This window comes from Monodelphis domestica, chromosome 8 (assembly GCF_027887165.1).
Source record: "Monodelphis domestica isolate mMonDom1 chromosome 8, mMonDom1.pri, whole genome shotgun sequence".
Lineage (NCBI taxonomy): Eukaryota > Metazoa > Chordata > Mammalia > Didelphimorphia > Didelphidae > Monodelphis > Monodelphis domestica.
Window position 1 is genome coordinate 185,273,793 of NC_077234.1, and position 23,464 is coordinate 185,297,256.

The 23,464-nt window shown below is 36.2% G+C and overlaps 1 protein-coding gene across 1 annotated transcript in view; it reads left to right on the top strand.

Moving 5' to 3' along the window:
- The first annotated feature begins 14,634 nt into the window (after positions 1 to 14,634).
- F7 (coagulation factor VII) overlaps positions 14,635 to 23,464 on the top strand; it is a 29,449-nt gene continuing 20,619 nt past the window's right edge. The window contains exons 1-4 of the mRNA XM_001374240.4: positions 14,635 to 14,915; positions 18,497 to 18,657; positions 21,846 to 21,870; positions 21,966 to 22,079. Coding sequence (XP_001374277.3) covers positions 14,846 to 14,915; positions 18,497 to 18,657; positions 21,846 to 21,870; positions 21,966 to 22,079 — 370 coding nt within the window. The 5' untranslated portion in view covers positions 14,635 to 14,845. The remainder of the gene's footprint in view (positions 14,916 to 18,496; positions 18,658 to 21,845; positions 21,871 to 21,965; positions 22,080 to 23,464) is intronic.

Consider the following 23,464-nt stretch of genomic DNA (forward strand, 5'->3'; position numbering starts at 1 on the left):
ACAGAGACTTAGAGGTGGAAGATACCTCCGAGATGATCTAATCTAACCCTGTTTTGCAAAGACACCAAGACCCAGAGAGGTTTAAGTATGATTTGCCCAGCATCACAAATCCACAAGGTATCAGAAATAAAATTCAAATCCAGCAATCTTTCTACCATGCCAAAGTATGATATGCCAAATACAGAATATTTCATCAATTACTTGATTGAATCAATTGATTAAGTATAATTTGATCATTGAATGTATTATTGGCCCAATAATGGACATGAGTTTCATAATTTCTGTTCTAATATCACCCATCAAATTCACATGGGAGAGAAACAAGCATTTAAAAAACAAATGATTATGGAGAAAGAGAGCATTAAACCAAACAGAGATGGCATTATGGAGTTTTTTTTTTGGGGGGGGGGGAAAGCACTACAAACTTCCCCATACTAGTAATCTTGCTTTAATATTTCTGGCACTCTGCATTTTAAATAAAGAAGCTGTACTGGATATCTCTAAGGTCCTTTCCATTTGCAACAATCTGCCTTTAATCTGATTTTATTTTGCAAAGTCCTTTGACCCATAAGGATTACAACCCCTCCACACTTTAATAAGGGATTTTCCCTGGTCAAAAAAGTTTGTCATCTGGTTTGGGGTCTGGCTGAACAATCCAAGACTTATCAGTGTTTGTGCTTCATTGGCATAACCTTTTAGGATAAAAATTACAGAAGCAATTTGGTTGAGATGAACAAGGGTTTTATACTTAGTTTTTTCATCCATTAATCAAAGGTCTTACAGAAAGAACTTAAACAAGCCTTGCTGCTGAAGGCTGAGCACCTACAGACTGGGAAAGCAAGCGTTGTAGGTGAAGATTTGAAAGTGTTAGAAAAATTGGAATGCTGCCTTGTGCTAGCTTTCTGAGGGTAAGCAAACCCAGCTGACCGGAAGGAATGGGATGTGTGAATAGAAACCCCAGGTCACAGAACTCTGCTGGGGAAGCTATTTTTAAATGGGCCAAGCACACAGTGTGATGCCCTCCAAGCAACAGGATAGGATGGCAGCCAGCTGCTCCCACTGCCACTTCCATCATGGGAGATAAGCTGCAGGCCAAAAGCCAAAGACGTTAGGTCCCCTCTGCCTGTTGGGGGTCATGAAAATGTGGCAAAAAGCAACAAAACTTTTTTTTTTAATTTCTCTTCTGACATCAGTTTTTTAGTTTGTGTACTGATAGATGGTCTCAAAAGAATAAAAATTTTATGCTTTATTGTATGAAATGAAAGGCATTGAAAAACCAAATAGCCACCAAAAGGGTAAATTTTCCATGCTGTATACACTTAATATCTTGTAGAGGAATGTAGACAATGAAAAGAGTATCCAATGTATAGCCAAAGTCCCTCAGTTCAAATCCTACCTGTATGACCTTAGGCAAGTCCTAAACTCCCTGGGTCTCAATTTCCTCACCTATATAATCAAGAGATTGAGACTAGATGATCTCTGAAATCTCTATGATCCCATGAATCTTAGAACCTCCAAGACGATCTATTCCAATGTGTTGGGTGAACCAGAATTCCTTCCACAAGTGGCTACTAAGCTCAGCTTGTCTACCTCCAATGAGCATCCAATGCCATTTCTGAACAACAACCTGTTTCATTTGTTGTAGGGCAAGATAGTTATAGTTTAATAATTATGTTAACTAAAAGCTTTGTCCATTTGTTAGCAGTCCCTACTATTCCCCTTGTGCAGGAAGGCCTGGAAATTTTATTTAAAAACAAGCTCCTGAAATAGCATTTTATTAATTCAAATTAATTCAATTATTCAATAATATATATATATATATATATATAATTCAATCAAAATTCAAAGTTGCTGAAATTAGTTGGAACCTGTTACAATTATATGATGGGCATTTCATTATTCTCTTTCAAATAGATGCCTTGCCTCGGAAGGAGATGACCAGAGGATATTTAAATAACGGTAGAGCTAGTTAGGTGAAGAAACAGATACCAAGGAATGGATCTACCTTATCAAGGCACTTTCCTCTCTGCTCCTCTGCCTTCTTAGCAAAGCTCATTGCGGGCTGTGAGCCTGAACCATGGTGCTTCCTCTATCCTTCTGGCCCCCTCTTCTCTACTCCTGCCCTAACTCCCCTTTTAAGGTCCTGTTGCACCCTACTTCCTGCCCTCCACATTCCTGACCCGGATCTACTAACATGATCTTTCCTCCTAATTATTCCCACTCCTTCATGATTTGACTTTATTCATAATTTCAAGTCACCTAATCATAACAATGGAGCAGAAAGGGCTGAGCCCTTTCCCCAACACAAAGATCATTGTCTGAAATCACAAAAGCATCCCTAGAATTCTTCAGAATTTTCTTTGGCCACCTCCATGTTTCTTCTCTACCCACCTTCCTGCTCTCCTCATGACTTGGGTAAGCACATGGCAACGTTTTTGTCTGTGGCCAATGCTCTATTTGTGCTTTTCCCACAAGCAGGGTTCTTGAGCTTTAACCAGTAGGTGGCTCTGTGTGTCCTCGATCAGTCAATAAACATTTGGTTAGCCCGTACAATGTGCCAGGCACAGTGCTGAAGAAACAAATAGAAGCAAAAACTGCTTCCTGTCCTCGTGGAACTCGAATGGGACTTCTTAGGATCCCAGCTCCCTTCATCACATTGTTAAGTCAAATTAAATACATTTCCTTTTATGCCAGAAAGAAACCTTACATTCCATACATGTTTTCATAAAATGGACGAGTTAGTATTATGCAAGACTCCTTGGATTATTGATATGCAAGGCATAAACCAAGGCAATGGCCTGCCAGAGCTTCACTCATGGCTCTTGTATTAAGCGTCAGAAAATTACAGGATACCTCAAAGAGACACGCTGTGGCCCAAAAGGAATTAACCACCCAAGAAAAAGCAAAGAACACCTTATCCACAGTGGTGGTGTTACTTTGACCAGTCTCGGGGACCTGTTACAGCTTCAAGTGCCCAGGGGGCAAATCCAAGCTGTCCGTGAGCCCCCATTGGTTATGGAGAACAGAGGGAGAAAGGGTTGGCTGGACAGAGGGGAGGGGCATGCAAAAAATGCGGGGGGGCGGGGGGGGACGGAATGGAGCAGCTCCCCAGTGCGGGTTCTCCACGTGTGCCCCGTCTTAGCCAATGAGGACTTAGTCCCGTAATACTACCAGTATTTTGGATAGTGTGTTTCACTTTGAATAATTTCAAGCTGTTCCTAAAACAAGGGTTCATTTTTTTAATGCAAATAGCCTCCCGGTGATGCTTTATGGCTACACGCCATGATGTTTAAAGGATGGAAACTGCAAGTGATCCAAAAATCAATGGAGATTACCTGGGGTGATTTGGGAGCAGGGGGTGCTTTAAAAGCTATATTTGAGGAGATGTCATTAGGAAACTAAGTGGGCCAGACATATAGCAAGCCCCAGGGATAGAGAATAGGACAACTGCTCAAGTACCAGTGAAAAGTTTAAATACCTAAAGAGCTATTTGAGCCTCCTGGGTCAATCCTTTGGGGAAGATATCCTGAGGGCTTCATAGGGAGTTTAGAGATTAGAAAAAAATGGAGAAACATTATGCAGAATTTTTTTTAAACCATGGAAGGGTTAGGATCTCCCTTCATGGATGGAATATCAGCAGTTCCAAAGCTCCACTACTAATGTATGTGAGGGGGGAAATCCCTTAAATTCTTTATAAATTATAATAAATAAAATAGATATGTATTAATATAAGTAAATCATATTCTCTCATAAAATTAAAGCTTCAAACTAGTCCTAGCCCAAATTAATCTTTCAAAGGTTACTTTAAAGTTTAGAAAGAGTGCTACTTAACTCTGAACTCCAATATAATAACAATTTAACAAACATTTGTCATACTTGCTGCATGTAAACCACTGCCCTAGAGACCAGAGAAAATAGTAAAACTAGTATAAGACTGTCACTCCTTTCATGTCATTTACTATCTGATAGGCAACCTTGCTTTCCAAAACTACTTATGGTTATGTTCCAATTTAATTATCTAGCCTTTGTGTTTGGAGAAAAATAATAGCATTCTTTGTAAAAAATAGTTATTCTTCTCTTTGGTTGTGGAGTGTTACTGACTTTCCAATATCTCCTGATGTTTTCTTATTTACCAAATCAGTAAAGCCATGACTCCCTTACCTCCTATCCTTGCTTTAAAAAAATGTAGGCACAAGTCTGAAGTCTCATTTTGAGCAGTCAAAAAAAAATAGGAGCTATGTTTTTTTAATAAAAAAAATAACAAAAGTGATAATCCAAAAACTAATTTGATCCAAGATAGCAAGGTGACAGGGGATAGAGCTCTAGACCTGGAGTCAAGAAGACCTTTCTTCAAATCTAACCACAGACACTTACTGGACAAATTACCCATATTAAAAATGAAAAAGGTAAATTCACAACCAGTGAAGAATTTTTTTAAATGAATGATTTATTTTCCCCAACTACATGCCAACAAAACTATCTAAATGAAATGGATGAATATTTACAAAAACATAAATTGTCCATATTAACCCAGTAGGAGAGTACTTAAATAATTCTGTTTTAGTAAAAGAAATTGAATAAGCCATTAATGAAATCCCAAAAGGGGAAAAAAAAAGATCAAATGGATTTACAAGTGAATTGGATGAAACACTTAAATAACAATTCATTCTAATACTACATATAAAGAAATCTGAAAAAATAGAAAAAGAAGAGGTTCTACCAGAGCCAAAGAAAGAAAGAAATTGTACGCTTAAATCCTTAATAAATATTGATGCAAAAATACTAAAGTATTAATAAGAACATTAAAGCAATATATCACAAAGGTTGTACATTATAAGGCTGTATTTTTATCATAAATGCAGGCCTGATTCAATATTGGGAAAAGTTTAAATAAATAAATAAACAACAAAAATCATATGACCATAGATGCAGAAAAACTTTTAGCAAAATTTAACATCCATTTCTATTTTGAAAGAACTAGAAAGCATAGAAATAAGTGGATATTTCCTTAAAATTATAAGGAGTATCTACCTAAAACCTAGAACAAACATCATCTGTAATAAGGATAAGCTAGAAGCTTTTCCAATATCAGGGATGAAAGAATAATATCCACTATCACTAGAGGGTCATTAAGAGTCAGACAAACAACATATTTGGCCAAAAAAAAGAAGAAGAAGAAGAAGAAGAAGAAAGGCAAATTACCCACATTAAAAATGAAAAAAAGATGAATTCACAACCAAAGAGGAACTACTAATGAGCTACTTTTCCCAACTATACACCAACAAAACTTAAAATCTATTTGAAATGCATAAATATTGTGATTGAAATGCTAGCTATCACAATAAGAAAAAGAAGTTTAAAGAATAAACATAGGCAATGAGGAAATGAAAGGTTGGCTTTCTGCAGATTACATGATGATTTACTTACATAATCCAAGAGAGTCAACTAAAAACCTAGCTGAAAAAATTAATAACTTCAGCAGAGTTCCAGAGTATAAAATACATTCAAAGGAATCAACAGCTTTTCTGTATATTACCAACAGAATCCAGCTCAAAAAGATAAAGAGACATTCATTTAAAATAACTACAAACGATGCAAAGTATTTGGGAAATCCCCTGCCAAAATACACTTAAGAATTATATGAGCACAATTAAAAACACTTTTTAAACAAAGAGAAACATCTAAATGACTGAAGAAATATTAATTGCTCACAGGTAGGCTAAGACAATATTATAAAAATCATAATACTACCTAAATTAATTTGCTTATTCAGTGCCTTACAAATCAAACTACTAAAGCATTTCTTTATAAAGCTTGAAAAATAACAAAATTCATCTTGAATCAAGACTATCCAGAGAATAATGAAATAAGTAAGACTGCCTAGCTGTACTAGATCTCCAAATAGATGACAAAGCTGTAATCATCAGAACAATTTGAGTAGGTAAAAGGTTGTAAAACTACATTACATTATGACTCAAATGTACGGTCCTCACTTATGCCATCCATGGTTATTGCAGTGGAGAGATAAGGTGAGAGCAATCATTTGATCACTGCTAGGTGATATGCATTACCTAAAATTAGAAGAAATTTCTTTCTTTTTCTTAGTAGCACTTATAAGCTGGTAGAACAAGACTAAGAAGAGGTATAAAATACAGGGACTATACTAAACCTTGGCTAACCTAGCACAAGTCCTATAATGTCCATGAAATTCACTTTTGTGTGTCCTTGACCATGGTGATGTGACATCTCAGCATGTATCTGAGTTGAGGTTATTGTCTGATGCAGCTGGATGTCATGATCATCCAGATTTAATCATCAGGATGGGATTCCAGTAGCTTTTGCTGAAGATAAATGTAAATAATACCCCTTCCTCTCATGAAAGAAGGAATGATGTTCCATAAGACCCTGGGCATTCCTGTACTCTGCATAATCTCTGAAGAAAGACATCCTGTCTGCTGGAAGCAGGGGGGAGGGGAGGAATAAATTACAAACACTACATATAGAAACAAATATGCAATGAAACCATTGACTAATGTCTCACACTGTACAACAAAACAAGCTCTAAATGGGTACTTGATGTAGATGCAAATGATGACATCATAAACAAATTAGGGGAACATGTATTTTTACCTGTCAGATCTATATGGAAAGGAAAAGAGTTCATGGTCAATAATCAGAGATGTAAAGGTTCAAAGGAGGTAAAATAAATACTTTTTAAAAGTTTATTTAAGTAATTAATTTGGAATATTTTCCCATGGTTACATGATTCATGTTCTTTCTCCCCCTTCCTCCCATACCCCTCACATAGCCAATGAGCAATTCCACTGGGTTTAACATGTGTCATTCATTGATCAAGACCTATTTCCATATTATTAATATTTGCACTAGGATGATCATTTAGAGTCTATATCATCAATTATTTCCCCATCAATCTATGTGATCAAGCAGTTGTTTTTCTTCTGTGTTTCTACTCCCCCAGTTCTTCCTCTGGATGTGGATAGCATTCTTTCTCATAAGTCCCTCAAATCATTGCATTGCTGCTAGTAGAGAAGTCCATTACATTCAGTTGTGTCATAATGTATCTGTCTCTGTGTATAAGGTTCTCCTGGTTCTGCTCCTTTCATTCTGCATCAATTCCTGGAGGTTGTTCCAGTTCACATGGAATTCCTCCAGTAAAATGAATAATTTTGATGACATAAAACTTAAAAGTTTTTGCACAAATCTACTGCAACTAAAATTAGAAGAGAAGGAAGAAAATGGGATAAAAATTCTTCATAGTAAAGTTCTCTGGTAAAGGATTTATTTCTAAGATATATGGGAAAATGAGTCAAATTTATAAAAATAAGAGCCATTGCACAATTAAGAAATTATCAAAAGATTTGAATAGGTAGTAATTTTCAGAGAAAGAATTACAAGCTATAAATAGCCATATGAATATGGCTATACTCTAAATCACTTGTAATTAGAGAAATGCAAATTAAAACAGTTCTGTTACTACTTCATACCCAAAAGACTAGCAAAAATGATTAAGAAGAGAAAACAAAATAATAAATACTGCTGGAGTTGTGGAAAAACTGGTATATTGATTCACTGTTAACCTATCTAACCATTTGGGGAAGCAATTTGGATCTATTTCCAAAAAGTTTTTAAACTATATATACTTATCTACTCAACCATATTACTAGACTCCAAAGAGATATACATATTTCAAAAGATCAAAAAAAAAAAGACCCACATACACAAAAATGTTTAAATAGCTCCTTTTGTGATGACAAAGAATTGGAAACAGAGGAGAAACTCATCAATTGGGGAATGGCTGAACAAATTATGATATATGTATGGGATAGAATGATATATATCATATAGTAAACCCAAGTCCATGACCATTAACAGGAGCTCTTTCAGCTTTACTTTTAACCTCAGGAATAATTATATGATTCCATTATAGTTCAATAATACTTCTAATAATTGGATTAATTTCAATTAATTTCAATCAATTAATTTCAATATTTTTAAAAATATATCAATGATGACGAGATATTATCCGTGAAGGAACATTTCAAGGACATCATACCCCTGTTGTAAGAAACTTTGTTGTAAGAAAATATGAAGTGGACTGTCTCAGAACAACTTGGGAAGACTTATAGGAACTGAAGCAAAATGAAGTGAGTAGCACTAGGAGAACAATTTACACAACAAAGAGCAATATTGCAAAAACAAACTCTGAAAGACTTAGGAACTCTGATCAGCATAATTCCAAAGGATTCTGGGTGAAACATTCTATCCAGCCCTAGATAGAGAGGTGATGGACTCAGAGTACAGGTTCAAGCATTTTTTTTTAGACATTGCTTGTGGAGGAATTTCTATTGAAAAAAAAATTGGTACAGCTTTTGGTTTACTTGATTTCTCATTCGGGTAAATGGGGAAGATGGGGAGAAAATCCCATACTGCACATAAAACAGTTTTTTTTTTAAGTTTGTAATTGATTGAAGATTAAAATGAGGCTTTCTGAAATGTCAGTAAACAAACATATATTAAGCATATACTATACTTTTCCTATAGTCATTAGTATGGCAACAATCTGTAGTTGAGTTTCAGCATGTTCGTGCTAACAATGGTCACTAAGGTAGAGGAATATAGTATTCATACTGTATCCTTGATCTATTTCACTGATACACTACAATATCGGCTATGCTACAGTATCGGATTTTTATGATTACCACTTTGCAATATAGTTTCAAATCTAATACTGCTAGGCTTCATTTATATTTTTTATTGATTCCCTCAATATTTTTGACCTCTTGTTCTTCCAGATGAATTTTATTATTTTTTCTATCTCTATAAAATAATTATTTGGTAATTTGATTTGCATAGCAATGAATTAGTAAAGTTATTTAGATAGAATTATTTTTATTACTTTGGTTCAGCCTACCTAAGAATAAGTAATATTTCTACAGTTATTTAAATCTGTCTTTATTTGTGTAAAAACTATTTTGTAACTATGTTCATATAGTTCCTGGGTTTGTCTTGGTTGGTAGACTTCCAAGTATTTTATATTGTCTATAATTATTTTAAATAGAATTTCTCTATCTCTTCCTGCTGGGTTTTGTTCGTAATATATAGAAATGCTGATGATTTATGTGGGTTTATCTTATATCCTGCAACTTTGCTAAAGTTCTTAATTGTCTCAACTAGTTTTTTTTAGATGATTCTTTGGGTTCTCTAATCATATTGTCTGCAAAGAGTGATAGTTTTATTTCCTCATTGCTTGTTCTTATTCCTCTCATTTCTTTTTCTTGTTTAATTGCTATAAATAGCATTTCTAATATAATACTGAATAATAGTAGTAATGATGGACATTCTTGTTTTACTATTGATCTTACTGGGAAATTTTCTCATTCATCCCCATTACAGATCACATTTTCTCTTTATTTTAAACATTACTTATTTTAAGAAAGGTTCTTTTTATTAGTGTTTCCTAGTGTTAATTTAAACTTTTTTTAAACCTTTACTTTTTGCCTTAGAATTGATATTAAATATCAGTTCCAAGGCAGAAGAGCAGTAAGGGATAGTCAATTGGGATAAAGTGACTTGCCCGGGGTCACATAAAAAATTTCTGCAGATTTGAACTGAGGACATCCCATCTATAGACCTGGCTCTCTATCTACTGAGCAACCTACTTGCCCAGTAATTTAAACTTTTAATACTATGCCAATCAAATTACCAAGAGGACAGGTCTTAGAAGTTGATAAAATAATAACAAAATTAGTTTGGAAAAACAAAAGCTCTAGAATATGAAAGGAATATTTTTAAGGCAGGGGCAAAGAAAGAATAGCACTTTTAGATCTCACAGTAAATTATAAATCAACAGTCACCAAAATCATTTGCTATTGATTAAAGAACAGAAAGACAGATCAATAGGAAAGAGTAAACAAAGATTCAAAACAATGAATCTCAATAATTCAATATTTGATAAAGTGAGAAGCATCAGTTAGCTGGAGGTGGAAATTTCTTACTTGATAAAACTTACTGTGAAAACTGGAAAGTAATCTGATAGAAATTATGCTTAGATCAACACTTTATACCATATTCAACATACATTCTAAATGAATACATTATCTTAATATTAATGATCATATTATTTTTAAAAACTAGAAATTAAACAAATCATGAATATCTCACAGCTATGTATAAAAGATGGACTCTTAACTAAACAAGAGAAAGAGGTGATTATAAAAGATAAAACAGATAATTTTTATTAACTTAAACTAAAAGCTTGCATACAATTTTAATGCACTAAGAAGAGAAATGACTGGAGTAAAAAAAAATTATCAATCAGCTTTCTCACACATATACACATATAAAATAGCCATTCTTGATTGCCTATTACTGGTAAAAGGATATAAACAGTTCTCAAAAGAATTGCAAAGTATTCACAACCACATGAAAGAATGCTCTAAATCAGTAATAAAAAGAGAAATACAAATCAAAACCACCTTGAGGTTTCATCTCACAACCTACAAATGATCAAAAATAACCAAAAAATGGCAACTTGATGTTGGAGGGGTTGTGGAAAGATAGGCTCACTGACTTGAAGAAATATTCTGAGCTCAACCAAATCTACCTCCAAATAACCACAAACAAAATGAATTCAGGAGCAGTAGAACCAACGAAGGAAAAGACAACTTAATATGAGGAGACACTCAAGAGTTGATACAAGAAAGGGGAAGAGAGGGGCATTTCAAGAAATGCTTTAATCTTTCACACTAGAAAGCACAAGAATCAAGGGAGCTTTCCTTAAAATGATAAATAGTATCTATCTAAGTCCATCACCAAGCATTATCTGTAATGGGTATAGTTGGAAGCCTTCCCAATAAGATCAGGCATAAATCAGAAATGCCCATTATCACCACTATTATTCAACATTGTACTAGAAATGCTAGCTATAGCAATAAAAGAAGAAAAGGAAATGGAAGGAATACAAATAGGCAATGAGGAAACAAACATATCACTCTTCACAGGTAATGTAATGTAATACTTAAAGAATCAAATATAAAACTAATTGAAACAATTAACAACTTTAGTGAAATTTCAAGGCATAAAATAAACCCACATAAGTCATCAGCATTTCTATACATTACCAACAAAGGCCAGCAGCAAGAGTTAGAAAGAAAAATTCCATTTAAAATAACTTTAGACTTTATAAAATACCTGGTGATCTATCTACCAAAACAACCCAGGAACTAATTGATCAAAATTATAAAACACTTTTCACACACAGTTACAGCTAAACAAGTGGAAAAACAGCAATTGCTCATGGATAGGTTGAGCTAATATATTAATTCTCCCTAAACTAACCTACCTATTCATTGCCATGACAATCAAACTATTAAAAAATTATTTTATAGAGCTAGAAAAAAATAATAAAATTCATCTGAACAAAAGGTAAAAAATTTCAAGGGAATTAATTTTTTTAATATAAAGGAAAGTGGCCAAGCTGTACTACATCTCAAACTGTACTACTAAATAGTAAACATCAAAATAATGAGTGGTGGTGAAAAATATTAGGTACACATCTACAGCAGAAAATTACCATAGTTCTTGATCAATGACACAAGTAAAACCCAGTGGAATTGCATGTTGGCTGGCAGGGGTGAGGAGGGGAGGGAAATAACATGAATCATGTAACCATGGAAAAATATTCTAAATTAATTAATTAAATACATTTTTTCAATTAAAAAATAAAAATAAATAAAAAGTGAAAAAAATTTTTAAAAGAAAATGATCATAGTAATCCAGTGTTTGATAAAAACAAAAGTCTAAGTTTCTGGGATAAGAACTCACTATTTGACAAAAACTTGAAAATAATGTGGCAGAAACTAGGTATAAGTCAACATTTTACATTGTATAGCAAGATAAGTATAAAATGGACACGACTTAGATATAAAAGGTACAAGTAAATCAGGGGAGCATGGAATCATTTACCTGACAGCTTTATGGATAAAGGAAAAATTTATAGCCAAACAAGAAATAGAAAGCATTACAAGATATAAAATGAATAATTTTGACTATATTAAATTAAAATGTTTTCCCACAAACAAAACCAATTCAATCAAGATTTGAAGGGAAACAAATAACTAGAGAAAGATTTTTATAGCCAGCATCTCTGACAAAGGCCTTATACCTAAAACATATAGAAAACTGAATTAAATTTATGAGCACTACACATTCCCTAATTGATAATGGATCAAAGGATATGATAGACAGTTTTCAGATGAAGAAATCAAAGCTATTTATAGTCATGTGAAAAAATGCTCAAAATCATTATTGATTAGAACAATGCAACTTCAAACAATCCTGAGGTTCTACCTCCCACCTAGCAGATTGGCTAATATGACATAAAAGGGAAAAAATACATGTTGTAGGGGATATAGGAAAATACACAAATATAGGGAAAATACCCAAAAATACCACTACTAGGTCTGTATCTCATATAGATCAAAGGAAAAGAGGGATGGACCTACCTATACAAAAATATTTAAAGTAGTTCTTTTTGTAGTGGCAAAGAATTAGAAATTGAGGGATGCCCAATAACTGAGGAAAAGCTGAATAAGTTATGGTATATCCTTATAATGGTATAATATGTTGTGCTATAAGAAATGAGGAAATGAGGAAGATTTCAGAAAAACCTGGAACTGATGAAGAACAAAGTAAGCAGAATCAGAACATTGTACATAGTAACAGCAATACACTATAGAGAACAACTATGAAGGACTTCACTGTTCTCAAGAATACAATAATCTAAGACAGTGATGGTGAACCTTTTAGAAGGGCAGGTGATATAAGAAATGTCCTCAGGCACCCATGGAGAGAGAGAGGGGAGCAGCCTGGCCCTTTATGACTTTCTAGTCATAAATTCTGGTGAACTCTGTGTTGGGGTGACAGCATGCATGCCCACTGAGAGGGCTCTGAGTATCCCCTCTGGCACACATGCCATAGATTCACCACCATGGATCTAAAATAATCCCAAAGGATTTATGATGAAAAATTCTATCCACCTCCAGAGAAAAGTCTGAATGCAAACTGAAGCAGATCATGCTTCACTTTATTTTCTTCATGGGATTCTCTTAATGTGTCTTCTACAACATGATGAACATGGAAATATGTTTTATATGATAGCACATAAATAACCAGTAGCAAATTGCTTGCTAACTCATAGAAGGAGGAGGAAAAGGAGGTATGGGGAAAAAAATGTAGATCTCAAAATGTTAGAAAAAAATGGCAAAAAGTGTTTTTACATATAAGTGAGAAAATATAAAATGTTACTAAAAAAAAAACAGAAAAGAAATATATACATACTGATACATTGTTAGCGGAATTGTGAAACAGTACAAAAGTTTTGAAAGGCAATTTGGAATTATGCAAATAAGGTAACTAAAATGTACATATCCTTTGAACCAAAAACTCCATTCCTGAATTTATACACCAAGGAAATCATCAATCAGAATGGCTTATCCATGTACACCAAAGTACTGATAGCAGGGGCAGGTAGGTAGGATAGCCAGCCTGGAGTTGGGAGCACCTTAATTTAAATCTGGTCTCAGACAAGTTGTGTGACCCTGGGCATGTCATTTAACTTCATTTGACTTCAGCCCTTGCCCTTCTGTCTTAGAGTTGTTACTGAAACAGAAAGTAAGGTTTAAAAAAACAAAATATTTATAGCAACACTTTTTACTGATGGCAAAAAACTGACAACAAAGTAGATATACCCATTGATTGGGAAATGGCTAAACTGTGGTATGTAACTATAATGGAATATTACTATACTATAATAAATTATGTATGTGATAAATTCAGAGAATCATGGAAAAATCTTCATGAACTAGTATATAGAAAAGTAAGCAGGACAAAGAAAACAATGTTAATAACTACAACAATGTAAATGGAATGAACGACCACATAACACACACACACAAATCAAAAGTGAATATAGGGAGCAGCTGGGTGGCTCAGTGAATTGACATCCTGCGTTCAAATCTGGTCTCAAACACTTCCTATTTGTGTGATCCTGCAAAAATCACTTAAACACCATGACCTAGTCCTTATTGCTCTTCTGCCTTAGAACCAGTATACAGTATTTTATTCTAAGATGGGAGGTAAAGGTTTAAAAAAATAATCAGAGGGCTGGATATAGAACCCAACCTTTGAGTGGAATTATTATTAGGCAATGTAATTATTACATTGCTAGTTTGCACATCTAAGGACTCTTCTGTGGGAGGAGTTGAGCAACTATCCTACAGTCAAAAGGTTAGACCACCATCTTGAACCTGAATCAAGGTCTTCTGAATCCAAGTAAAATCAAATGTTTAAGAATAATTCTTATGATTTAAAAGAGAAATTAATGTTTGTACCTCCAAATTAATGTTGGACTACAACATCGCCACATAATTTTATTAAGATATCCTTATAACTCGAAAGAAACTTAGAATTAAGGTACACAGTATCCTAAGAGAATGCAGAGAAGTGTTCTCCTAAGGGCAGCTTTTAATTCTCTGTGTTTACAAAGCTCTCCTATCTCCCCAGAAGTCCCTTCTCCCTCTCTCCCTCACTCTCTCTCTCCCTCACACTCACACACACACTCACACACACACACACACTCACACACACACTCACACACACACTCACACACACACTCACACACACACTCACACACACTCACACACACACACACACACACACACACACACACACACACACACACAGCCTTTGAAGTGGAGAACTTTGGCCCAACAGTTCTGTCTGGAATGTCAACAGACGGTTGGAGACTAGCATTGAGATCTTCATCATGGTTTCCAGGTCCTGCATGGTCCAGTTTCTCGGTTTCATGCTTATGCTTCACCAGTCCCTGACTTCAGGTATGTTGGGGGAGACATTTTTCTTTCTAACAAACTTCCTTTCTCTGCTTGCCATAGAATGATTGAATAAAGGAGAAGCCACCATGAGCAGTAAATTCTGTGTGTGCGTCCCTCAGCACCCTCCAAAAGTTAATCTTTATTCTGTGTATCGATGTCACCCACTAGGAACATTTGCTTACAGGCATACACACCAAATATACGCACAGAGAACAACAAACAATCCCCAATGGTGGGGGTTTATTTTTTTCCTTTTAACTGTTAGAGATGTGCTTTCAGAGGACTAGCAACCATAGCTGATGCCTCATTTAATTGGTGAGAACTTTTCAATGAGAAAACAGAACAAAACTGAAGGAAAAAAAGTCATCCATTCTAGTATCTTTTTTTAGTGTTATTTACCATAAGCCAAGAGGTCGGTCCTAAGCTATCAAACATCTAACAGGGAATACATTGATCAGGGCTCTGATCTTTCATCACCAAAGCTGGAAAGAAAACAAGATTTGTCAGTGTCGGGTGACTAGTCATGGCCCCTAGCAACTGGAAACAAGCTAGCATACTTGATTTTCTTGACTTATTGGTCTTTTGTGTTTCTTTAATATCATTAAGAGAAACTAAGAGAGGAATAATAACTCAATCTAAAAGTTTACAAACCACTTTCTTTGTCGGGACTACACTTGTGATTGCATGGATATGGGAAACTCCTAGATGAGTAAAGTCTCATTACAATGCATGTCAGCATTTTCTCTGCAACTCAAGATCACTGAGAGATGGATCCACTTGTCCATAATCAGTACGCAGACTGATGTGGAGAGAAGGCGGGTCTTGAATCCACATCTTCCTGACTTGAAGATCAACTTTCCATCCACGATGGCGCCCTTTTCAATACTCCTTTCTTTTGTAGGTTTGCCAACAGGTGATCAATGGAGCCTTTATTTCCAGTGAAGTTAGTGCCACAAATTATACTTCCTTGGAAATATCAAGCACCATGCCTCTCTCTGATATTTCTCTTATGACGGCATTCCCAGGGAGAAGCTGTATTTAACATGTCTTATCAAGGAGAGCAAGTTAATTAGTCAACAAGTACCTACTGATGACTGTGTCTTTGCTAAGCACTGAGCTGGGTGTCAATATGAACAAAAAGAATAACATGTAGCACAAATAGCACCGAATGGGGGATGATTGTGATTTGGAGTCCAGTCCAGGGTTTTTAACCCTGAAGAGGGTGACATAAGGCAAGTTACTTCATTTGCCTTTCCGTACCTTCATGACCTTCTTTGTAGAATTAGGGAGCTCAACTTGATCAATATCTACAATCTCCTTTTTGTTGTTGTTTTTCAGTCATGCCTGATTCTTAGTGGCCCCATTTAGAGTTTTCTTGGCAAAGACATTGGAGTGATTTGCCATTTCCCTCCTCCTCGAATGAATTATATTTCTAAAGAAATCTTTTGGCCCATTATCCTCAGAGAACAGTCAGTCTAGTTAGAAAGACCAAAGGAAAATACAATCTCACTCTACCATTATATGTCAGGAGGCATATGAATTGGCAAGAGAACGAGGCTGAGACACATTTTAACAAAATTAGACAACTCTGGGGCAACTGGGTGGCACAGGGGATAAAATACCAAGCCTGGAGTCAAGAAGATTCATCTTCATGAGTTTGAATCTGGCATCAGAACTTACTATCTGTGTGATCCTGGGCAAGTCACTTAACTCTGTTTACCTCAGTTTCCTCATCTGTAAAATGAACTGGAAAAGGAAGTGGCAAACCATCCTAGTTTCTTTGCCAAGAAAACTTCAAAAGAGGTCCACAAAGAGTCAGACATGACTGAAAAACAACTGAACAACAGAGACATTCTTCTAGTACTCTTGGCAAAAAAAAAAAAGGGGGGGGCGCTTTTCTATAAGAAACATCCTAACAATGCCTCAAGCAATTTTTCCACCTTTACTTAACATTGCTTCATCAACCAAAACAGTCAAGAGCAACAACAGTTTAGAATACAAGTTCACAGGATGGAAAATTATAAGAAGCACCTCAAAAAACAGCAACCATGGAGGAAGCTAAGTGGTTCAGTGGATTGAGAGCCAGGCTTAAAAATTGAGAGCCTCCTGAATGCAGGAGGTCCTGCATTCAAATCTGGCCTCAGACACTTCCTAGCTGTGTGACCCTGGGCAAGTTATGTAGACCCCATTGCCTAACCCTTACTGCTCTTCTGCCAATACATAGTATGGATTCTAAGATGGAAGGTAAGGGGATTTTTTTAAGCCTATTAAAATGTTTGTGGGCCTTCATTTGTGAGAATTGGGCTCTAGGTAGCCAAAGGGCAAGGCAGCTAAGTAGTGCAGTGAGACACTTACTGATTTTGTGACCCTGAGCAAGTCACTTAACCCTGTTTGCCTCAGTTTCCTTGTCTGTAAAATGAGCCAGAAAAGGAAATAGCAAACCCTGACGATAACAACTGACCAACAACAAAACCAAGGGACAACATAAGGACTTGGGAGCTTGGGAGTTTACTACTAAGGTGATGAAGGGAGCTAGAAAGCAAACATAATAATTGTTTATAATTCTGAGGACAGTTAGCTTTTACTTCTAGGCCTGAGCCAACATAGGCTAAGCAAGGTACAAAATCTATATGAGTTATGTTCACTTAAACACCATAAAATCTTTTGAGTGCTTGGAAAGAGGGTGATGATAATTATGTCTCCCATTTATGTAGTGCTTTAGAGCTTACCTGGATATAGTGCTTTCCTCATAAACACTCTGAGAGATTAGGAATATGAGGCAGCTAAGCGATGCATTGGATAGAGCACTAGGACTTGGAGTTAAGGAGACCTAAGATCAAATCTGAGTATCAGATACTTCCTAGTTTTGTGACCATGGGCAAGTCACATAACCTGTGTTTGCCTCAGTTAACTCAACTGTAAAATGGGGCTAATAATAGCACCTACTTTGCAGAGTTGTTATAAGGATCAAAAGAAATAATTGTTTAGCACAGTGTAGGCACTTTAGAAATCCTCATTTCCTTCCTTTATATACTCATTGTAGAATAAACTGAAGCACATAAAAGCCAAGTGACATCCCCATGTCACATGCTGAACACAGTGGAAGAAGAAACCCTCTTTAGTTTATACACATTCATTCCCTTAAACCTCTTCTCCTCTCTGATGGTGTGGGATGAAGGGCGGAACACCAAATTCCTCCCAAAGCCTTCCTTTATAGAGACTGAACTTTGAGTTGGCTCTACTCTGTATCTGCTTCCCTGCCTGGTTTTTTCAAATCCATGGAGCAAGATGCCCTATATTGGGTAGCCCTGGTGTTCTTCCCAACACACACATTTTCCTCTTCCCCCTACTCCACTTCCTGTGTTTTCTTCCCTCTCCGATTGTAAGTTCCTGGAGGACAGAGACTGTCCTTTTATTCATTGTTATGTCCAGCGCTTAGCACAGAGCCTGGTACATAGTAGATGCTTCATAAATAGTTATTGGACTGGATTAGATTAGATTAAAATAAAGTACACCCAATACATTTCTCCAGGGCCTTGGTGAGACAGGGAGGCAAGCCATTTCATAGGATGTTCCTTTCTCAGTCTTCCTAAATCAGGAGGAAGCCAACAATGTCTTGAAAAGAGAAAGAAGAGCCAACTCTTTCTTGGAAGAGTTGAGATCAGGCTCTCTGGAGAGAGAATGCATTGAAGAAAAATGTTCATTTGAAGAAGCCCTGGAAATCTTCAAGAGCAAGGAAAGGACTGTAAGTAAACAGTCATTCTGCCTGAATAACAGTGTTTTTCTCCTTTTCTGTTTTGCATAGTTTTTCCCAAGATTCATGTAGATGCTAGAAGTTGGTCTACATAATTTTTTTTTTAAAACTCTTACTTTATGTCTTAGAATTAATACCATATATTGATTCTAAGCCAGAAGAGAGCTATGGGCTAGACCCTTGGGGTAAAGTGACTTGTCCAAGGGCACCCAACTAGGTAGCATATGAGGCCAGATTTGAACTCAGATCCTCTCAGCTCCAGGCCTGGCTCTCTATACACTACACCATCTAGCTGCCCCCTACATAATATTTTTATTTTCATTCCAGTTCTCCATATCTATGCTTCTTTATGTCTGGATCCCAGAAGGAAAAAGAATATCTAATGAAAAGAAAAATTCTGAGAACAAAACTTCAGAGCAAACTAGATTTAATTTAATATGATAGTAATCAAGTTACACAAGTCAGTGTTTAGTGGCTTAACCATGTTCCCAAGTCAATGGGACTGCAGACACATTCGCTTTAGTCTGGGACCCTGAGCATCAAATGTGACAGATCTTTATAGACAAAAAAAAAAAGGAACTTACAAACCTATTTACTGTTCTCCCCCAGTGGAATTTCTCGTTGGCTATAAGAGAGGAGTGGGAGGAGTGGAAGAAAAGAACATGAATCATGTAACCAGGGAAAGTTTTTCTTAATTAATCAATTAAATAAAATTTAAAAAAGAAAAAGAAAAGAAAAGAAAAGGAGTCCTGTGCTTTCTGAGAGCCCAGGTCTTGGGTACTCTTCTTTTCTAGAGAGCGCATGACTAATAATGGTGGTGGAATGTCCTTAGGAGAAAGTCTGGCAGTAAACCATAACGACTGAGTCTCTACAGTCACCTTATAATTGTCATTTCACAGACAAGCTGCTCCATCACAGGAGCTAATTATCAAATCAGGGAGAATACTTGTTGGGTACACTAAAGGAAAGGTCAGCACAGTATCGGTTCTTACCTTTATAGGTCTCTAGAAATATAGGGGTATATACAATTACAGTTCAAATGATTGGCTTATTGTTACTACTACAAGTTAAATGTTTTGAATAACTCGACAGTTATTCAATCAACTAATAATTAGGACTATCTCTTAATTTTTTTAAACCTTTACCTTCTGTCTTAAAATCAATACTGTATATATTGGTTCCAAGGCAAAGGGAAGGAAGGAAGGAAGGAAGGAAGGAAGGAAGGAAGGAAGGAAGGAAGGAAGGAAGGAAGGAAGGAAGGAAGGAAGGAAGGAAAGAAGCAAGCAAGCAAGCAAGGCTCTCAATCCACCGAGTCACCTAGCTTCCCCCTTCTCTCTCTTACTATTAAATCAGCAATTACAAATTAATAAATCTGCTTCACAGCAAATAATTTCTAATTAACAATCAATCCTTTTTTATATGCCCCTCCCTTACCTCCTAGAATCAATACTATGTATTGGTTCCAGAATAGTGGTTAGGGTTTGTCAATGGGGCTTAAGTGACTTGCTCAGGGTCATACAGCTAGGAAGCATCTAAGGCCAGATTTGAACCCAGGAGTTTCTGTCTCTGGGTCTGGCTATCAATCTACTGAGCCACCTTGCTGCCCCGATGAGCAATCTTATCAATAATACCTTTCTAACCCTTCCAACTCTACTGTGTTGTTTTTTTCTTCCTAAGGAGTCACAATGTTTTACTTGGTCATAAATGGGGATGCATTTTGCTTTACCAAATATGATATTCACACTGCAAGATTACAGACCAAAAAAATTAAGTGTCACCAGAAGCAAGCACAAAGATTCTCAGAATACATGAAAACTGAGTGAGATGCAGTAGGGGAAGGGGCAGCGGTTCAGTGGGTAAAGAGCCAGGCTTGGAGAAACAAGGTCCTGGGTTCAAATTTGACCTCAGACATTTCCCAGCTGGGTGACCCTGGGCAAGCCATTTAACCTCCATTGCCTAGCACTTCCTGCTCTTATGCCTTAGAATTTATAGTATTGATTCTAACATAGAGGGTAAGGGTTTTTTTTTTAATGCAATGGAGGAAAAGTATTGACTTAACTGGAGGACCTGGGATACCCAGAATTTCCCAACCTTAGAAGTATTCCAGCCCCAGGGAATTTGGGGGGAGAATTTGACGAGGAACTTAAATCTAAAGCAACCATTTCTTTCCCTACAATTATACTTTCATTATTGCTTATAATTTTTCAAAACCATTTTCTCCTTCCTTTTTTCTAATAGACATATTTACAATTTTAGAGTGCACTTCTGTCCCTCAGCTAGGTGGCACAGTGGATAGAGTGGTGGGCCTAGAGGCAGGAAAACTCATCTTCTTCAGTTCAAATCAGCACTCAGACACTTACTAGCTGTGTGACCCTGGGCAAGTCACTTAACCTTCTTTGCCTCAGTTTCCTCATCTGTCAAATGAGCTGGAGAAAGAAATGACAAACTACTCCAGTATCTTTGCCAGGAAAACCCCAAATGGGGTCAGGAAGACTCAGACACTACTGAACAACAACAAAGATTCCTTCTAATTCCAGAATCGAATTCCATGGAATTCTGTGATGCATTTAGTAATCCTGTGGGATGGGTGGGGCAGGTATTCTTATTCTTAGTTCATATGTGAAGCTGACAAGCCTGGAGACATCCAGCGATCCCATGTCTCCCAGCTTCTATGAGACAGAGAGGATTCTCCAAGCCCTTCTGCTTTCCGTTAGATGTATTGCCTCTAGTGGACATCAAGAATTCTGTGGAGGAGGATTCTATCCAACTTAACAAACCTTCATTAAGTGCCTACTTTGTGGAAGACACTGGCTATGTAGCCTTTGTTGATATAAAGGTGAATAAGATACAATTCTTAATCTCAAGTTTAGAATCTACTAGAAAGAAAATAAATTCTCCACTTAGCCTCTGGGAACCAATACACTTTCTCTATACATATACACAAAAACACACACACACACACACACACACACACACACACACACACACATTCCTCTGCTTTCCATCTTTCTGAGTCAGAAAAAATAATAATGTCAAAGATTTATGACTAAGTCTCTATGGCATCTCTTGTGAACAAAAGCACATATGTTGCCAGACTGACAATTTCACTACATGAAAACATTGATTGGTAAAAATCCAATGGACTGCTCCCTTAATGGTATCTTCTCTTCTTTTCTCAGAAACAGTTTTGGATTTATTACAATGGTAAGTTGCTCTGTGGAATTTTTTTGTAACTCACCTCTTTCTCTTAGCTATAACCTCCTTCTCTCTAACTTCACTCATGCTCCCTGTTTCTACAGATGATGATCAATGTGCTTCAAATCCCTGCCAGAATGGAGGAACCTGTGTTGACCAGTTCCAATCCTACATCTGCTTTTGCCCTGCCAGGTTTGAGGGCAGAAACTGTGAAACAGGTCAAGCATTATTACCTTAAACCACCGACTCCTCTAGGGATGTACAATAGTATGGCACTAACTCATCATGTAGTGTGAATATCAGCTCCTGGCCATTAAAATATTGCTTTCAGAGAGTGACCACTAAGAGACACAGTCGGGACAAATTCCCTATTGGCTCCTGCCAAACAGGAAAGGAATTTCTTTTTCTGACTCTTTGTTAGAATGGACAATTGTTCCCCATTTGTTCCTGTCTGAATGGCGTTGTATAGTGGAAAGAAGTGTTGTCTGAGGAGCTAGGAGAGAGTTGGATTTGAATCTTGCCTTTTAGTTAGATGGATGATGATTAGCTAAATGGTTTAATTCTCTAAGCCTCAATTTCCTCATTTGTTACATGGGGAAAGTAATCACTGTATTATGTACCCCAAAGTTTGGTTATAAGGATCAAACAAGATTTCCAAAGCATTACATGAATATCAGTGACTGTTATTAATAATTGTTATTATTATTATTATTATTAAGGGAAGGGGGCATTATTATAGAACATTTTCAATTATCTGGACATCTGGACATCACTTATCAAAGTCTCTGATTTATCTGAATCCTTTTTCTATTGTAAGATTTAAATTAATATTTTAATTTAATATTTAATATAAATTTCTTTTAATTAATATTTTAAATTAAAATTCAAATATTATATTTTATAAAGTTTATTAATAATCACTTGAAGTAGAAGGAATGAAAGGGAAATAGAAGTAAAAAAACCTAATTATTTAACAAAATTAAAACCACATGAGCAAAACTCTCCAGGCACTCACCCACACCACCTCCACCAAACAGATCAGGGCAAGAGCAAGTAGGAGCTGGGGCTACACAAAAGTTATGACCTCCCTATGTCAGCACATAACATGATGAGAGTGGGATGCTGGGAATTGTGGTTTCAGGGTACAGGAATTCTAATTACACAAAACAGAATATCCAGATTTTGAAACTATCTGGCTGCTGGGAGAAGTTCTTATGTTCCCCACCTTTCCAATTGTGCTCTGCACTAGGGAAATATTTTGAGATCTCTCTAGTCATCTTCATATTTGTGTCTAGAGCTTGCCTGGGGCTCATCAATCCAGATTTTTCCTAAATTACAAGTGTGCTTGTAAATGTTTAACAACCAGCTAGGATGGAGAGGGCAGGGAATGCGTACAAGGCACATTTGAAGTGTGTTTAGTTTAATGTGATTATTAACATTTCTTTCATTACTTTCTTAAGTCTAAATGAGAAAAATGACAAATCAAATCCTGATTAGTAATCTTTGCTTTGAGATATAAATGAAACTGAAAATTTAACAACCAGATCTGTCAGCCACTATGAACTGGCTCTAGCTCATCCCTAATTGTAGAGAACAACTTCTC